At 49.5% G+C, this 18,653-nt stretch overlaps 1 protein-coding gene across 4 annotated transcripts in view; it reads right to left on the reverse strand.

Moving 5' to 3' along the window:
* Window positions 1-6,877: 6,877 nt before the first annotated feature.
* AMBRA1 (autophagy and beclin 1 regulator 1) overlaps window positions 6,878-18,653 on the reverse strand; it is a 204,693-nt gene continuing 192,917 nt past the window's right edge. For all 4 annotated transcript variants that reach the window (XM_038405851.2, XM_038405850.2, XM_043515739.1 and 1 more), the window contains one exon: window positions 6,878-8,586. In XM_038405851.2, the coding sequence (XP_038261779.1) occupies window positions 8,096-8,586 (491 nt within the window). In that variant the 3' untranslated portion in view covers window positions 6,878-8,095. The remainder of the gene's footprint in view (window positions 8,587-18,653) is intronic.

The following is an 18,653-nucleotide window of genomic DNA, read 5'->3' on the forward strand; positions in this document are numbered from 1 at the left end:
CCGGAGGGCTGAGTTGTTGAAAACTCGCCTGAGAAACCACTGAGAGCACACAGCAGACTGAGTGCAGGGACATGCACCCAGCCAGCAGGCGCTCGTGAGAGGTGGGTGCCACCCTGTTACAGGGTCCCTTACCAATCAGCTTTGTTCCCCATTGCTCACACGGCCTTTGATTTCTTTCACCGTCAATGGTGACTCAAAGGGATGAAACCCCCTCTCTAGAAAAGGATCCTGCTGCTAATTCCATTCTGCTCTCACATTCTTGCTTATACTCCAGATAAAAGATTCACATGGCCAGGAGCATTTCTGCCCATGAAGGGAGGGGCAGATCCAGCAGTAGCTGCAATTTTGTATGAGCATGCAGTAGGCTTTTTGATCTTGTCCTGGGACCTTCAATGCATAAGCTAAATGTACAAAGAATGGGATAAAAGGAAAAGGAGTACCCGTGGCACCTTAGAGACTAACAAATTTATTAGAGCATAAGCTTTCGTGAGCTACAGCTCACTTCATCGGATGCATTTGGTGGATTTCCACCAAATGCATCCGATGAAGTGAGCTGTAGCTCACGAAAGCTTATGCTCTAATAAATTTGTTAGTCTCTAAGGTGCCACGGGTACTCCTTTTCTTTTTGCGAATACAGACTAACACGGCTACTACTCTGAAAAGAATGGGATGTTTAGGATACTCTTAGAGGGCTGTGCTCTGTGTTTGGGGGGCTTGTAGGGGGGAAAGCATTAGACAGAGCCTGAGCTCTAATCTAGGAAAAGAACCTCTAGTCCCAGATAACGTAGAATCTTAAGTGTTTGTCCAGGCACTTGTATGGTGCCAAGCACCACGGAACCCGGGCACCTTACATCTAATCTTAGATTCAGTTTATAAGCTCCAATGGCAAATACGCAGGTATACAAGGACCCTGGTGTATCACCAAACCTGAGCGAGCCTAAGTCCAGCCATCAGAGGCCACCAAGCAAGCAGGGGCAGGTTGTTTGGTACTTGGAGCCCTAAAGAGAAACCCCACCGGCTGCGACAAATGGTGTGCTACTCAAGAGCTTGCACTCCTATCAGGTGCCTCAGTGTGGCGAGAATGGGGATGTGCCCTTCTACCTGCCTCCTCTCACGCTCCCCCAACCACAGCATGAGTAATTGAGAAAATTGCAGGAATTGACATGTGGCCCTGTAGTGTCTCACTCATTTCCTACGCACAGGAGCTGGTAACAACAGGAGCGAACATGAGTCCTCTCCAAGAGCAAGGCCCAGTTAGTCCAGCAAATGCAGGCAGCCTTGCAGCATCCAGCTATTCCAACAAAGTCCAGGAAATCTGGGAAAGCTGGCTCTGAGAACCCTTATGTCTTGGCCCTCCCTTCCAAGATACTGAGGTCAACACCCAGGCCTTGCTTCAGACCAGTTTCTTTAGCCCAGACCATTGCTGCAACCTCCATTTTGGCATTTGCCTTTTCCATCTCTGTTGGCTCCATCATGGTCACTGTAGCGCCCAGAATCTCCTCCCAGGATGGTAGCATTTGGTCCATTATATCAAAGGTAACTTAGCAAGTCACCAACGGAGGAGCAGCTTCCAGAGGGCAAATCTAGTCTCTGTCTCACCTTCCCCACCCCACCCTTCATTTAGTTTTATGTTCAGTACAGCTGCCGCTATCCAGCCTTCTCCCCTGTGGGTTTGTGCCTCACACCTATCCTGCCTCCGAAGCACACTAGCAACGTGGAGAACAGAAACAAAGCAGCAGCCACAGCCTCTTTTCTCTTCCTAGCACCGCCCCATCTCCCTTCCATCACCTCTCCTTGTGCCATAAACACACCGAGCAGCCGAGGACAACCTGGCACCCATCAGAGCCTGGGGCTAGAAAGCCAGCTAGGGAAGGGGCGAGACAGAGGCACAACAATGGTGGTTGGTTTTCAGGACGAAAGGTAGTGGGAGAGGGGCGTAGTGTTCCTCATGTCAGGGTGAAGGATACTGTACCATAGCAGGTTGGGGATGGGGGGCATCTGCCCAGTCCTCACCAACCCATTATCTGCTGGTCTAAGAACCTACAAGCCAGCTCCTTCCTGCTACTCCGGTCAGCGAGCAGAGAGTGGCGGGAGCTTTGGGGACAAAGTGGGGAAAGCAAGGACTGTTCACAGGTGGCACCACGTGGCTTCAGTATGAAATCTCCAGGTGTCCCCACACCCACCAACTGGGGACAGCTGGGTGGACACCCGCAAGGCCAGAGCCCCAGCTGGCAGTAACTGGATACTGCTGGGAGGGGGCCCATGCGGCTGGGTTCTCAGTGGGTACAGATTGGGCACTGCTAGCTCCTGCCTGCTGTACACTAGCAACAAATTGCTTGAAAGAAAAACAAACATTAGCAAAGGAGCTAACCAGGAACAGATGAGACGCGCCTCTGCTGGGGACACTGTGGGGAAACAAATCCCCGCATGTCTTTGCTGATAAGTGCTAAGCATGTTTTAATGAGTCTCCCACCTGTTCCCCCAGCAGGAACGCCAGGCAGTGACAGCAAGAGGGGGAGGAGAGAGGCCCAGCCCACTTCAGGGGAAAGAGAGGAAGGGGCACTAGACATTAATTGGCTGGTTTTTCTCCTCGGGTGCTGGCTGGAAATCAAAGGCCATCTCCCTGCATGGGCCGAGTCCCCCCTGCAGAACGACATTTCCATGCCGTGCACTGAGATCCCAATTAGAGCCACAACAGTTTGCCACATGGCACATTTTAATCAATTTGCCTTTCCCGTGGAAGAACAGTTCCGCTGACATAGTGCGGCTACGCAGGGAGGTTTCAGAGTAGCAGCCGTATTAGTCTGTATTCACAAAAAGAAAAGGAGGACTTGTGGCACCTTAGAGACTAACACATTTATTTGAGCATAAGCTTTCGTGAGCTTCTGAAATGCATCGGGATTGCATCCAATGAAGTGAGCTGCAGCTCACGAAAGCTTATGCTCAAATAAATGTGTTAGTCTCTTAGGTGCCACAAGTCCTCCTTTTCTTTTTAAGCAGGGAGGGTGGCTGATCCCAGGCAAGTTGCCTCTTCTGTCAGCTTGAGCCAAGAGCAGAGAAGCTAGTTCCAGGCCTTCACCCTGGCTCAGGGGCAGGGGAACGGCAGCAGCTCCCTCCACACAGTCCCCTGGATGCTTCTGGCAGGAGGCCAGAGTAGCAGCTTGGCAGCTCCTTCCTTGCCAGGCTAAAATGACACCTGTGGATGAGGGCAGAACTGACCAGCAGCTGGAGCAGGCAAGTCACAAGCCACCTGTGGGTGTGAATCTGATGCACGTGCCCTCAAAGCTCAGCTCATTCATTTGCCAGCACTTCCCTGGGGCTCAGCACTATAGAATCCCACCACCCGAATCTCCCATTTGCTCCTTTCTGTTTCCCCCCAAGCAGCCGGAGTGGAACAGAGCCCTGTAGAGAGGGGCCAGGCAATACTAGCTGCAGGTGGGGACCAGCCCCACCATGGAGAAGACAAGCCAATGCACAGGACCTCAGTGTGGGCTTAACTACCCTGCTATCCTGACAGCGGACACTTCAGAGGAATAGGTAAACCCCCCCCCTTGCACTCAGCTGAGCACTGGGGGGGGTGCAGGCACCAGACACCCCCACCTCAGCAGCTTGTTGCTTTGGGGTGAGTGGAGGAAGAAATACATAAAGACCCAGAGGAAAAAAGCAGAAAATGGAAAAAAAGGAGACAAGGCAGCTGTCAAGTCACAGTGTGGGTGAGACACTCATCTGCTCATCCAGCCCAAGGGCTCCAGCAAAAACCAGCTGGGAATCCTGGCCTTAGCTGCTGATTGTCACTAGGGACTGGTCCCCAATGGTGCCTTGAGCTTATTCCTCCCTCTCTCTAACACACCTATTGCTATAGCAGCCTCATAGGTTAGCACTGGTTGAGTCCTATCAGTGTGTCTGATTAATTTCAAGCTGACCTTCCAACAGCCAGCACCTAGCACTTTTCCCCAATGAATTGCACCTGCCATTGTTCTCCCAATGACCTAACTTTGCTGGTTCTTTCCCTCCTCTTGACTGACCTAAATAATGTTGCATCTTCAGCAAATTTTGCCCCCTGGCTCTTCCCCCTCCTTTTCCAACTCATTAAGGCATTTATAGAACATGGGGCCTTGTGCTGATCCTTGGGCCAACCCACTATTAACCTCTTTCCCCGCTGAGAATTGGCCACTTATTCCTAATGCTGCTTCCTATCTCAAAAAGTTTTAATCTACAAGAGAACTTTATCTCTCACCCCCGAGGTGACTGTTTCCTTAACAGACTCTTGTGAGGGACTTTATCCAAAGCCTTTTGAAAGTTACATAAATTCTATTCACCAGGTTTCTCCACACTTCTGTTAGCTCATTAAAAGGCGTCTGATGGGTTAGAGAGCCAAGAAAAGCCTTGGAATTCAGTTTATTTCTTGTTCCCAGGAAACAGATGCTCCCATTTCCCCTTCTGAACGGGGCCAGGGAAGGGCGTGTGGCCATGGCACAGCTTCTTCCTAAGGCAGCTCTTGTTGACATGCTGGGATAGCAGGTATGAGGGGCTGCCTCGCCCTCACTCCTGGAAGGGTGTTTGCTCCACACTGGGGTGTTTTCTCCTTTCAGAGCAGGGTCTTTGTGAGAGGTGCCCTTTTTAAAACTGCTAGAAAAGCAAGGCTGTGCAGCAGTGAAGGGAGCCAGCCCTAGCACTGGCTGCAGACCCTTGCCAGAAGAATAACTCTGCCATGACAGTATTAAGAAACAGAAAAACCCTAATAGGTCTCATCTAATCCATCTTCATACCCACATCACCCTCAGTGTAGGATTGTCCCCTGCAGCACACATTTCCAAGGCTTTCTGGAGCTCACCTGTAACTCGCTCAAGGAAAGGAAGCTCTCACTCTTTCCCCATAGGCCAAGATCCTCACTACCCTAGATCAGTGCAAGCACAAGGGATGGAGTGGGAACAGCAGCCATAGCTGCTCTGAGATTCGCTGGAGTCCCCAGCCTTGAGTGCACAGGACTTGACACAGCCTCTGTTCAAAGCTTAATGTGAGGAGAAAGCTGCTGGCCCTCTCTTCCCTGACACGAAGCATCTTAGTCAGCTATTCTGGGCATGCTTCCTCAACCCTCACATTAAGGTCCTGCTCCTGCTGAAGTTGATGGGGAGAACTCTGATGGGAACAGGAGCAAGCCCTAATGTCTCGGATCACTCACTCTCCTGTATGGAAGTAGATCTTCATTTGGAGAAGGCTCAAGTGAAGCCTACCTAGAGGTACCGAGGACTGAGGTGCCCAGCAGTTATAGATCAGGCCCATCAAGAAGGCTCTTCTCCACTTCTCTCTCAAGTCTGCTTGGCAAATACAGCTCTGTGCAGAGGCTGAGATCACAGTTGCAGTTAATTTATTTACAAATGCTTGGAGAGAAGGTGGTGGGGAAGATGGACAAACCAATTCTCCAGGCCACAGCCTACTGAGTCCTCACTTACTCTTCTTCAGAAGCTTTGCTGGAAATAGAAGTCAGGCTGATGTTGGGAAACCTGGTTCTAGGGCGGAAAGCCTGGCAGGTGCTCTTTGGTGCAAGAAGTTGGTGGGCTTGAGCCTGCAGAGGCAGCAGCAGTTTACTGTAGCTGCTGCAGGCAGAGAACCTGCACAACTCAATAGCCTACCCCTTAGAATAGGCCCAGAGACCCTAATGGAGCAGAGCGAGGGGAGGATGATCTAGATTGCCAGGGGGAGCTCAGCACCCAGGAGGGAAACAATGAGTAGAATCACTTCTGCTCAGGTTGTCTTCCTCCAGCTCCCTGGCCCTTGGCACTGACAGCCACCCCTTCCCCAGTCCCTGCAGATGTACTGTTTCGCCCACACCCCCAATCCCTTAAGACAGGTGCTAGCTCTCTCCAGTCTGGTGCATTGGAACCTTTCTGCAGGTTCTGCTCCTTTTTATTTCCAAGGGGAGCAGTAATCAGACCCACAAGAACTGGGAATATCTCGTGCAGACTCTGGCATTGCAGGAACATAGCCCCTCTGGCTCAGGATATCAGCACATGCCCATGGAACCTGCACAGACGCAGGGGCAGGGTGTGTGAAACCATCATCTCCACAGAAGGGAATCCCATTATCAGGCTCTGTCAGCTCAGAGATCCTACTGACACAGGGCAGGTTTTAGAGCCTCATTAACACTCTGCGATGAGGCCTCACAGTGGCGGATTTGATTTAAGGTTAATTTCCAGGCTGTGATTTAAGGGAAGATTTGCTTAATGTTCTTTAACAGACTCTTCTGACTGAGAGCTTGAGTGCTGCTTAATGATGGGCTTATTTATTGGGATGGGCCAGGCAGGTGCTGGGTGACAATAACTCAGACACAGTGGGAGAAGTGCACCTCACACTAGGGTGGTTATCACGCCTAGCTCCCATGGGCTTAAGAGCACAGTCCCATCTCTGAAACAGGCCCCTGGCCACCTCTCCACCCCCCTCCAGAAAGAGGCAGGCAGATGTCTTTTGGCTGTTTTGGGGTAGGGAATTGGACAGGAAGGACATTTCCTGGCTCTCTTGGAGTAGACAGCTGTGTCCCTATTCTTTTAGCGGAATATAATGGGAATCAACTACTTTCCCCTTGCCTTAGGAGGTGAAGGGGAGAGCAAGGGAAAAACCAGAGAGGAATGTACCTAGCTGTGCAATGGTTAGAGCAAGGCACTTGGAAGCAGGACTCCTGAGCTCTATTCCCAGTCGTTGTGTGACCCCGCGTCTCTCTAACACAGAGGTGATTCTACCCCCTGCCCCTTGTGGGGGGTGAGGGAATGAAAGGTTAATGTTTATGAAGCACCTGGAGCTCCCTGGCTGAGGGCACTATGGCAGGGCCAAGCATGCAAACCCCCTTCCCCAGCACACAAGAGAAGACAGCAGGCCAGAGAAGGGTTTGTCATATTTTAATGACATTGATCTTTGGTGTTTCCCTCGTTAGCACTCAGACTCTCCCCCCACCCTCCCGCCACAAGCTTGCTGGGATGGAGAGTTACAAACGAAAAGGAAAATCACATTTTAGACTAAAAACAAAATATCAGAGCCTTGATTTCTCCACTAGAAACTACATGTACAAGGTCAAGATTTCACATGCAACACCTTACGTCACAGACCCATACCTCATGCCCTGACCTGGAGCTGGAAAATCACCCCCTCCTCACCCCAAGGGAAATGCAGCCAGCCAATGGTGCCATGATACTGGCAGGCTTTGCCAAGATGGCTCAATCATGTTAATATTGGCACAGCTGGCGGTGTGAAGATATTGGCGTATCCTTGTGCCAACTGCATTCTTACCAGGGGGAGCCATGCCCACCTCACTCCCACACCCTGCATTTGCTCCCATTCTCTCCCCCCATCGATAGCGGCTTGGTGTTAAACTGACACTCAAAGAAAAGGTCCTCACTTCTGAGAGGCTCCTGGGTATATAAAGGATAGTGAAGCTTAAGCCTGGCTCTTTTTACTCCAGCTCTGCCCCTAGGAAGACCGCAGACTGGATAGGAATAATGTTAACTCTAGTCTCCAAAATGCTCTACTCTCCCCCACCCTTCCCAAGGGGCATTAGGGCCATGCCATGGAGTGGGACTGTGGCCTGGAAGACTCCTCCACTCTACTGGCAGAACTGGGGCATCAAATCCAGGATATGCCCAATAGGGTTGCTTGTCTCTGGAGGACACTGCAGGCCCCCTTCCCTGATATTCGTTCTTCTGCTCAATCCTTGGGGCTGGTGACAAGCAGGGGGAAAACACTCATTGACAAACTAACATTTAGAGCACTGCAAGGTGAGGGCTAAGACCAGGGATTCCCTGTCAGCTGGGAAATTTACACAAGGCTCAGATGAGAATTGTTAGGGATCGTTAATGTTCTCATAGAAACTGCAGCAACATGGGTGCCGGAAGCAAAGACCAAATAAAGTTTCTTCCCTCTGGGGTCCCTATAGATTTGATAGCCTCCCTTCCATTTCTGCCCCCTCCGCATAGGTACAGATGCCCCCTCAATTACCATCATCCTATCAGAGCCACAATACCCCTACTCTTCCAGCTCCTGATCAGCTGTGAGGTACAGGTCTCTGCTTAGCAGTACAAGGGTAGCACCAAGACACAATTCATCTCTACCTGTTCCGCGACTCCGCACTGGTGCTGTCGTTACTATAGTAGTTGGTATTGTCAGGAAGATGGTTATTATTGGTTAGGTCACTGTATTCAATTGGTCCCTCAGTGTCCATAGAGGACTGGGACTGCTCTGGCAGATCCAGTCCATTGGCTCCTTGTCCTTCACTCCTGCCAGGAGCTGTCTGCGGGCTCTGGCCATGCTCTGCCAGCTGCATAGACTCTGAAAGGATCCGTCCCTCCAGCTCGGCTGCCAGCTCACGTGAGGTGGACTGCTGCATCAAGGCACCATCAGCTCCCATGGATTCCACACCAGTCTGAGAGCTGCGGTGAATCCGGTGACTCACAATAATGTTGTTGCCAAAGCCGCCCATGGATGCCATAGTGGTGCTCTGCTCCCGCTGGACCACAGCGGTCATGCCACCCTCAGCCATCAGCCTTTGGATCCTGCTGAGGGCATCGTCCCCACTGGCCCCATATTCTGGACCTTCACCTGGAGGAGAGAACATGAGAAGTGGCTTGAGTGCACAAAACACAAGAACTATGGGACAAAGAAAACCATGCTGGCCAGCTAGAATGGAGGAAGCAAAATGGTCAGATGCAGCATGGTGCACATGGACTAGGACAGGTCAGCGACAAGGCACACTAGCTCCTCTGCAGATGTGCAGGGTTTGTGCCAGACAGACCTGGGAGTTTTAACTTTTATTAAAGTGCCAAACAAGAGAAATTCAACTCAGACCACACATCCCGCAGAAAAGAACATCTGCCCAAGCCACAGGCCCCCAAAGCTGCCAGCCCATAGGACAGAGGACTGAACAATCCCTGCCAGCCAGCATCAGGGATGGGTAATGCTGCCCTCTCTAAAGGGCCCTAAGGGTAGGACACTTGAGGTAAAGCTCCTCAAAGAGCCACGGGTAAGTGTGTCCATGGTATCTACATCCTCAATAACCCACACCCTGCACATGCTACTCTTCTCTTCTGCCACACCAGGGAGGGGAGCAGTCACCCCCCATCCCCAAAGCACTGTGAGTCAAACTCCCCTATTGTGCTCCACCTAATCTAGAAAATATCCCATAGTGGTAGGCCCAGTTTCCTGAGAGTCAGTGCATCAGCTGTGAGCTCACAGGCTGCAATAGGTCCCAGGCCAGCAGACCGGCCCCCTGGCAGACCCTGCCCACTCTAAGGCCATGTAGACCAAAAGACAGACTGTGCAGCATGTCTGGTGGACAACAAGCTGCTAAGCACAGCACAGCACAACACAACACAGCACAGCACAACACAGCACAGCCTCCCCCTCACGCAGCTGCATTCTGCACTAGCTGCAGCACAGGAGCGGTTTCCAAATGAAAGAGAGGCAACAAGACCCGTCCCTGAGTGGGGTGGCAAAGAGTCCTGGAGGCCCTTCTCTACCACACGTTCACACCCACCCTGGGCTCCCTCAGGCTCTAGGAAAGAGAAACAGCATCCCTGAGACACACAGCAGAGTCTGGGGGGTAGCTCTTATCAAGCCATGCAGGTGTCAAGTGAAAAGGTCACAGAGACAGAGAGTTTCTTCCCAGCTCTGAGAAAGGTCAGTGAGTCCCTAGGACGCCGAGGGGAAGAGCACAGCTCAGCATGCACTGCAATAAACCAAATGTTTTGCCAAGTGGCGAGAGGGACTAAGAACTCACCTCCAGTGCCCTTCCTCCCTTACCCCACCAAGAATCTCCCAGACGGGGTCCCCCCGCCCCCTCCAATCAGAGGGAGAGGCCAGGGTTGGAATGAATAGCGATCCATTGCTGTGTGCACAGAGCAATCACAAAGCAAGATCTGTGCCCACACATCACCGCAGCAGAGAAGACTCAAAAGTCTAAGATATGCTCTATGGAGAAAAAAATCCTACAAGAAATAAAGCCTAGCAAGAGGAAAAAGTAGTCACCAGTGCAGAAAGGACTGGCTCCTGATCCTCTCACTCCATTAGCAGTAAACCTCATCCAGACTGTGCAGGGAAAGGTTCTGATTCACTGGAATGGGTTAGAATCATTCCGCAGAGGGATGCAGTAGCCTACCTGATTCTTATTAAAGAGATAAATCTCACTCCCAGCTCTGGACTGATTAGAAAAGAGAAGAAAGGAGCCAGCTTCTCTGGCACCATGAGAAAGAACAAGAAAATATGAGCAAGACAATAGGGAGAGTGAGTGTGTGTGTGGTGGGGGGGAGAGGGGGAGTATTTAAAAACCAACAAAACACTGAACTAGAGGGCAAAATTGGCCCTGCTCCTGGCAGTGGCCTGAAAACATTGCTCCAATGAGGGAGCCGAGAGAGATTCAGCCTGGTCCACACACAATTTTTGTACCATTGTAACTATTTTGATTAGAGCTGTGATGTTTCTTTTTTTAAACCCTGTTACACTCATACAGCTTGCCAGATTTTACTATTCATGGCACCAACATGAAGAGCTGGGCACTTCATAGACAGAAACAATTACCAGATCCCTGCCCCATGGAGCTTACACTAACTAGGTAATACACAGACCAAAGCAGTGGGGGATGGGATGCAGCAACAAGCAGGACTGGATGGGCAGGCTGAGCGCCCGGCTTGGTTTGGAGGGATGGATGCTGTAATTTACTGACATTACTCTGAGGAGGAAGGTCTGGTTTATAGAGGAGAGGGTGGAGGACGCAGATAGGTGGCTGCACAGAGTAAGGCACAGAGCTGATCGAGAGTGAGGATGACAATAAGGGAAGTCTGGGTGAGGAGGAATCAAGCACAGAGAGGCAGACAGGCTGTGCAGGGCTATGAAGAGAAGGAGGAGGAGCCTGTGTATGATATATGACCGATGGGAACTAGTGTTTGGACTAACCGGGCCAGATGTGGTAAGAGCAGCAGCAGGGGAGAGAATCTTTGTGGCAGCATTCCAGGGAACATCTGGGAGGCCAGAGAGGAGACAACCACAAGAATCAGGGACCCAACAAGGGTTCTAGCCATGGGGACAGAGATGAGGAAGTGATTTTTGAAGATGCTGCTTAGGAAGAAGGGCAGGAATTAGAGACAGCATCAATGTGGGAGAGATGGAGGTGAGAACAATGCAGAGGCTTGAGCTTGCTGCGCAGAATGTCACCAGAAGGAACCTTACAATGGAATCATAGAATCATAGAATCATAGAATATCAGGGTTGGAAGGGACCCCAGAAGGTCATCTAGTCCAACCCCCTGCTCAAAGCAGGACCAAGTCCCAGTTAAATCATCCCAGCTAGGGCTTTGTCAAGCCTGACCTTAAAAACCTCTAAGGAAGGAGATTCTACCACCTCCCTAGGTAACGCATTCCAGTGTTTCACCACCCTCTTAGTGAAAAAGTTTTTCCTAATATCCAATCTAAACCTCCCCCATTGCAACCCATTGCCCAGCCTCACAGGGCAGAGATGCTGGTTATTTCAGCTGGGCATTAACCTCTCTTCCTGCATTGCACTGGGAATGACAGGAGAAGTGAGACACACACACACACACGGACAGGAATCATACAGGAGCACAGAAATGAAATACAAGGTTGTGGGCAAGGCTGAATCAGGTGGTTAGCAGCTCTGAATTCTTCCTTTCTGGAGGCAAGTGAAAACCAGGAGAGCCCCAGGGCAGGTTGTGGGGGACCCATGTCTTACTGCTGCAGCATGGCTGTGTGAATTTTGGGGGCATGGCTGGTGAAGTTCTGAAATCCCATGGATTGGTCTGGATGGTAACATCTGCCTAGGGCAATGGTTTTCAACCTTTTTTCATTTGCAGACCCGTAAAAGATTTTGAATAGAGGTACAGACCCTTTTGGAAATCTTAGACAGTCTGCAGATCCCCAGGGATCCACTGATCACAGGCTGAAAACCATTGCTCTACGGCAATGACAACCTTTCGCGGACCCCTTAGACATAGTCTGGGGACCCCCACAGGGGTCCGCGAACAACAGATTGAAAACCACTGGTGTAGGGAATGCTCTCCAGGACCATGGGAACCAGAGATGCTTGAAAAGGGCAGAACATTCTGGGGCAGAGTTTATTTTGGTTGAATTATACATTTTTACTTCTGAGGTGTTGTGGCCAAAGGCTCCTGGAAGCTAAACATCAGCCCAACTGAAAATGAGACTCTTAGCACCAGTCTGGCCCAGTGACCAAGATCCCAGAACAGTTATTATAAGGAGCCCCCAATAAACCAGCCCCTCCATCACTAAAGGGGCAATGAAAACACAACACTGCCTCCTCAGAGGGTACATGGAGCACTAGTGTATATAAGGCAAAGATACAGGCCCTCAGGAGAGAAGGTCCTTCCTTTCATCCTGACAGGACCCTATACAGGGCAGCAGACACGGACCCTCAGCTGCTGCAGGCTGGGAGGATATTCTACCTAATGACTGATCACAGGGCATACTCTTGGGACCAGCAGCAGCCACAGCAGAGTGCAGCTCACAAGTCTAACCCTCACAGCAGCCATGCTGCTGCCTCCAGCACTAGCTGCTGTCTACAATTGCTTTTCAAGGGCAGCCACATGTAAAGTGCATTGCACTAATCTAGCCTAGATTGCATGGGTGCAGGTCACCACAGTATAGAGGGTATCTTCAAGAAAGATTAAATCCCAAGTGAAGAAAGTTTCTTCTAACCACCACCAAGACATGAAATTCTACGTTCAGCTCTTGGTGGCCATTCTCACAGCATCTACCTAGCTGCCTGGGGCAAACAGTAAAGGGAGGACATTAATTGAGCAAGCAAGTTCCTCCAGACACTTCCCCCAGTCTCTGGGCAACACTCCCACCCTTTAGAGATATAGCTTCAGTCAGCATCTCATCCTCTGCTAGACAGAAACTGAATGGCTTTGGTAAGAATATCAGGAGCATATTGATCACAATTCAGACCACATGTGAACAGTAGTCTTTTGTTACTAAATATCTGGCAATGCTGGAAATATAAAGCATTAGAAATCCAGAGTTCACAGTATCAGCTAGGGGCATGCAAACTAGTTCCTAACTTTAGAGTCTGTAAATACCTGGTATTCTGCCCCCCCTCATGCATGCCCTGGGGCTACAAGTCAGCCAGGATTGTCAGCTGGCACAGGCACCAACTTTCTGATTTCCCTGGGGGTGCTCGACCCGTGCTCTGCCTCAGGCCCTGCCCCCATTCTACCCCTTTCCTCAAGGACCCCATCCCACCCCACCACACTTCACTTCTTCTTGGCTCCACTCCTTCCTTTTCTGCTGATCATCTTCTGGCGGGCAGGAGGTGCTGGGGAAGAAGGGGGAGCAGCTGATCAGTGGCGCCCACCAGTGAGTGATGAGCACCACTATTTTTTTTCCATGGGTGCTCCGGAGCAGGAGCACCCATGGAGTCGGCACCTCTGTCAGCTGGTACTCCTGCCTCTGACACGCTCAGACATTAATAGCATGTGCTGAATATGAGCACTCCCTGCAAGCAGCCTTCAGGCAGATCATGCCATACCACCTTTAACTCTCCCCCCACCTCCCGCCCTTTAATTCAGATCACGTGCTTCACTAAGCTACGGCTGGAGTGGAATTCCGGGGTTTGAGGCAGTTGCCTGCTCAGAGAACAAGTGCTGATTCCACAACACCAGGCCCTGCTGCTCAGCAATTTATCACATCAGGAGCAATCATATTAAGAAACGTGAAAGTGCAGAGAAATGAGTGCTAGAGCTTCTAAAAAAAGGCCAATAGGGACTGGCCTGCAATATCATTGCTGCACCCACTGGCTTGGTCACTCCAGTCCCTTATCACGTACAGCTGAGGAGCTCATCTTGCTCTTTCCTTGGTCCAGCTTGTTACTTTTCTTTCTTCCTCCTCTCAAATGTATAGCAATTGCCTCAGCTAAGAGGCAGCAGAAAGTGTCTCACACAGACTGTCCCATCAGTTGGATAAGATGAGGACAGCAGGGAGGGCTGGCGATTGGGCGTCTCACTACGTCTTACATCTCTTTCAGGCTCCACTGGGGTTTTGGCTGGTGCTCTGTGTGAGCAGAGAGCTAGTATAAGAGGAATGAGCTAAGTGACAGTTCATTCCACTTTTCCATTAAGAGGCTGTTCGCTCTCTCCTCACCTTTAAAGCTCAACAAATGCATTGTGACCTCCTGGACCCTGCAAGGGCCCTCACACACACTGCACAGAGGGCGGTCTGAAGGTCTGCGTCCCCCAGCTGGCCCCTACATTGCCTTTCTTAGGAGGGCTGAGTCAGCCTGCTCAGCAGAACGCAGATTTCTCACGGATACTAATATGACAAGCAGAAGTAACATACTCCCTTTTGTTTCTGGATGGGACATGAACCTGTGACTCCCCAAAGGTGAGTCTTTCTGAAACGGTCTCTGCTGCATTAGGTCTTGGGAACATTGTCCCCATGGCACCCCTTTCTTGAGTGCTGGTGAATTTTCCACAGCGCTAAGCATCTCCTGAGAAAAATTTCTGCATGATCCCAAGCCCTTCCTTGTGGAACATGGTGCTCTTTACTAACAGCTCTCCTCAGAATACCGGGACAACTAGCATAGCAGATGGCTTTAGCTAATTGCACATTGCAGCAACATGGTCTAGTCCAGGAGACCATGGCAATTCTTTGTGGGCCAGGAAAGCAGCAAAGACCCCACATCACACCAGAGGCAGGGAATTCAGATTAGCAGGCAGCCAGCTCCGCAAGTGAGGGTACTGAGTGGAATGTGAATGTGGACGTATCACACAAAGAAGGAACAGCTGCTCATCTTCCACCTGGGTTGCTCCAATGTCAGAATTCATCTTGCAGCAGAAACTGACCTTGAAACACCTGAACTGCTTTGCCATTCACCTGGGATAGGGATAAACCAGCTCCACTCCGTCAGGCACAGACCAGGATCACTGAGCCCAGCAAATAGCCCAAACCCAGCAGGCTGGGACTCCTTCAAGGAATGCAAACATTAAACAGAGCTGTCCATAGCATCTAAGTTGCAAGGCATTTCCCCAAGCGTCCAAAAGATTCCTATTCCTATTCCAAAACAAATGCAAAGCTATAGGCAGAGCTTACAGATACTTATCCCAAAGAGTAGGGGATTCCACCAGTCTCTGCAGCTGGCCCGAACACCATATTAGTGAGTATGGCAGAATCATTCTCCCCAGTGGTTGGAAACCAACTCAGATGTCCACTGCCAGGCTGCTCTAGGAAGAGGAGAATTTTGTTTGGAGTAGCAAGACTACAAATTGGGAATGTATAATGACTCCAGTAGAGCCGAGAGATAGCAGGCAGGAATTTTATAGCTAGCACTTTCCACAGGATATACAAAGGGTGTGACATTTATATTCCCGGGTGCAGGGATGGCAACATAACACATGATTAGCAGGGACCCAATGGGCAGCAGGGCTTGGATTGAATTGATTTGTGGCAGTATGGCATACTGGCACCTCCCTTCAGGTGTTATTTTGTTCTCCAAAATCTCAACTCTCCTTTTTAAAAGAAAATCAGTCTTTAGCTGTTATGGTTGTAAGCCTGAACAATGGGAGCCAAACGTAAATGATGGAGAGATGTCTATTAAATGAGTCTGCTGAGAACATGGAACAATAACTTAGAGCCCCTTTAACTTAGATGCTCAAGGATAATTCCGATGTCGACATTGTTTCTGATTTCATATCTCACGCAAGAAAGGCACAGGAAGGTCACAGTTCTGCACAATCTATTGAGAGGGACGTCTCATTTTGGTACCATACAGGATACAGCCACTTATTTTTCCACAAGCCCAAGGATCAATATTGGAAGGTTTTCGAAAAGCTTTACTCTACGAAATATTTTGGGAAGTTCTGTGGCCAGTGCTATACAAGAGGTCAGACCAGATGATCACAATGGTCCTGTCTCGTCTTAGAATCTACTAATTGACTCTATCAGGGCCCATGGCCACATTCAAGCTCCACTGAATGATGACTAAGCTCACGGAGCTCCAAGAGCAGGCACAGTTCTTTTGTTCATTAGCACAAACTACTCAGCAGTGAATAGCCAAAATGAGACACAAGGGTGGAATTTATTTGGTGGGAAGATCTGAGTGTACCACTACCATTTCTCATCCACGGTTTGACCTCTAGAGGGATGGGAAATGGACAGGGAATCACAAAGGATCTGATGGTATATGCCACTCAATCTACCCTCTCTAGCTAGCCCTTTTCATCAGAGGATCTCTTACAAACAGTAACAGAATTCACAACACGGCATCTGATTATGGCGCTACAGTGACATAGCCCCAGTGCTAGACATGGCCTTAGGTGCGTGTGTTCTCTGCGAGCACTGCTGAGGTCTTTACAGGGCGCTTCACTTACTCCAGGATCCAGGGTCCTGCTGGAATGTTTCAGGCATATGCGACGTCACTTGGCTACTTGCAGCTTGTGAGGCTCAGCATATACTAGCCCAGTGCAACTTCCTGGCTTTATTTTTAGGAACACCACCTCTAAGGGCCCAGGTCATATAGCTATTTGTACTAGGCAGTAAAACAGGCTGGACAGATTACAATCAAATCAGAGAGACCAGAAGCTGCACATGCATGAGCATAGGCATCCTGCCCTGGTCTCCCAAGAGGGACAGGGTGACCTACTGATAACAGATCTTCTCATTTTTAGGATACTATGCGCTCATACTGCACTTATATGCTCAATGAGTATTAAAGTGTCTGTATTACAACTCCCCAAACACAGGCAGATGCTGGGAATTGGGATGATAAACGTCACTCACCAGAGTCCCATCAGGGGTTTGTTTTGTTTAACGTTAATGTAGTGATCAGAAAAGAGAGGGACAGATATATATTGTTAAGGGCAGGCAGGCTGTTGCACAAGCTCCACTCACTCAGCTCTGCCAATGCTTCTCAAGCTCAACCCATAGCACCTCTCCTTTAATATTCCAGTCCTGGGCTTCTCCTGATAAACACTGCCAGTTCGGCCAAATTGTGTTGATTCAGTGATGTGTACAAATGTCAATTAGGGACTAAGATGGAACGCATCCAACTCATGTCTTTTCTGAGATGGTCTGAATTAGCCATCACGTTTCCTAAAGGTTGGTTGTTGGGAGGTCCTCCTTGTTTCTAATGAGATTTAATTTGGCCATTAGGCAAGCAAGACCCTCCCCACTGCATCTCTCCATTTGCAGGGAAACTGAGCAATGTAAATACCAATGTTTAACAAAGAGACTGTGTTAGAGCCCAATCGGAATTACTCGTACAGCTGTTAACTTAAAAGGAAGCAGGAGACGGACACATTTTTCAGGAGGAAAAGCATCTTTCAAATATTTCTTAGTGCCTTTCTCACAGCCTTTCACCCAGACTTGGATCTCTCTGGCTTATGCATGCTTCAGAGGCGACACAGTTCACAAGGCAGTGATTAACTAACAGAAAAGGCAACGTGCACAGGAGGCATTTGCTTCTAATAAATTCACTCCCTGTACATTCATCCTTCCGAAGCAAGCACAAAAACAATCAGCGAGGCAAAGCGTCTGCAGAGCTTAGCAGGGAGAGAAGGAGACTGTGTTTACACACAGAGAGAGCTTAATTAGATTTCTGATGCTACATTGCATATTTCTTTCCACAGAAAATATATATCTGGGAGAGCACCATGACATGGAATTCCCCACACCAGGAGAGGGGACAGCAGGTGGTCCAGCAGGTGTTTCCAAAGGAGCTGCAATGTACACTTGCTTTTTTCTCTCTCTCTTTATGAAGCTGGTCACTAAACATTTTCCTTGGTGCTGCCCAGACTCGCATCTGTTTCATCCATCCTGCTGAGTGCTTCCCATAATAATACTAAACCCTCATATAGTGTTTTACATCTTCAGAGATCAATACAAAAACACAAATTAATTCTCACAACCCACTCTGGGATGTACTATAGGGAAGTTTATCCCCATTTTACAGACAGATTAAATAGCATACTCAAGGTCACATACTGAGGTAGTAGTAGCACTGGGAGTCATGTTTAGGAGTTCCTGGTTTCTAGCCCTGTGATCTTACCATTAGACAATGCGGTTTCCCTTTTAAAATGGCATCAGAAACTCAGAATGGTTGAAGATTTTGACAGATGCAGAAAACAAGAAAGCCATCAAAAAGGCAGCAAGACATCTAAACAGCCCAGTGCAATGTGCAGCTCCGTTAGTGCCAGACACAGTGGGAGCATTAAGGTGGACTGGCTGATGACAGCCTGACCCTGTTATGGGCAGGGTTAGATACAGTGGGATAAAACTGGCAGCCACTCTACACCAGTGCTTCCAATATTTCCAGCACAAATGGAGCTATGACAGTGCTACAGCAACCAGAGGATCTTCAGCACAGATGCAACCCTAAGGCGTAAGATGCTTCTGCTCAGAGAAAACACAGCATTACCTACTTCTGAATCTGCTGCCAAAGGCGGCTACAAATAACCTAGCAATGTTACTATGAACAAACAGACTGTTTGAAATCATGGACAGTACAAGTAAAATCAAGGAAGGAGTGTTACCATCAAAACAGCTGATTTCACACAATCATAGAACACACTCCAAAGGTTATCACGTGGGTCAGGCTATGTTAGAGCAAAGTGCTAACTTGTTCTTGGAAGGAGCAGGCCAGTGATG

Source organism: Dermochelys coriacea, chromosome 6, assembly GCF_009764565.3.
Source record: "Dermochelys coriacea isolate rDerCor1 chromosome 6, rDerCor1.pri.v4, whole genome shotgun sequence".
In the NCBI taxonomy this organism is placed as follows: domain Eukaryota; kingdom Metazoa; phylum Chordata; order Testudines; family Dermochelyidae; genus Dermochelys; species Dermochelys coriacea.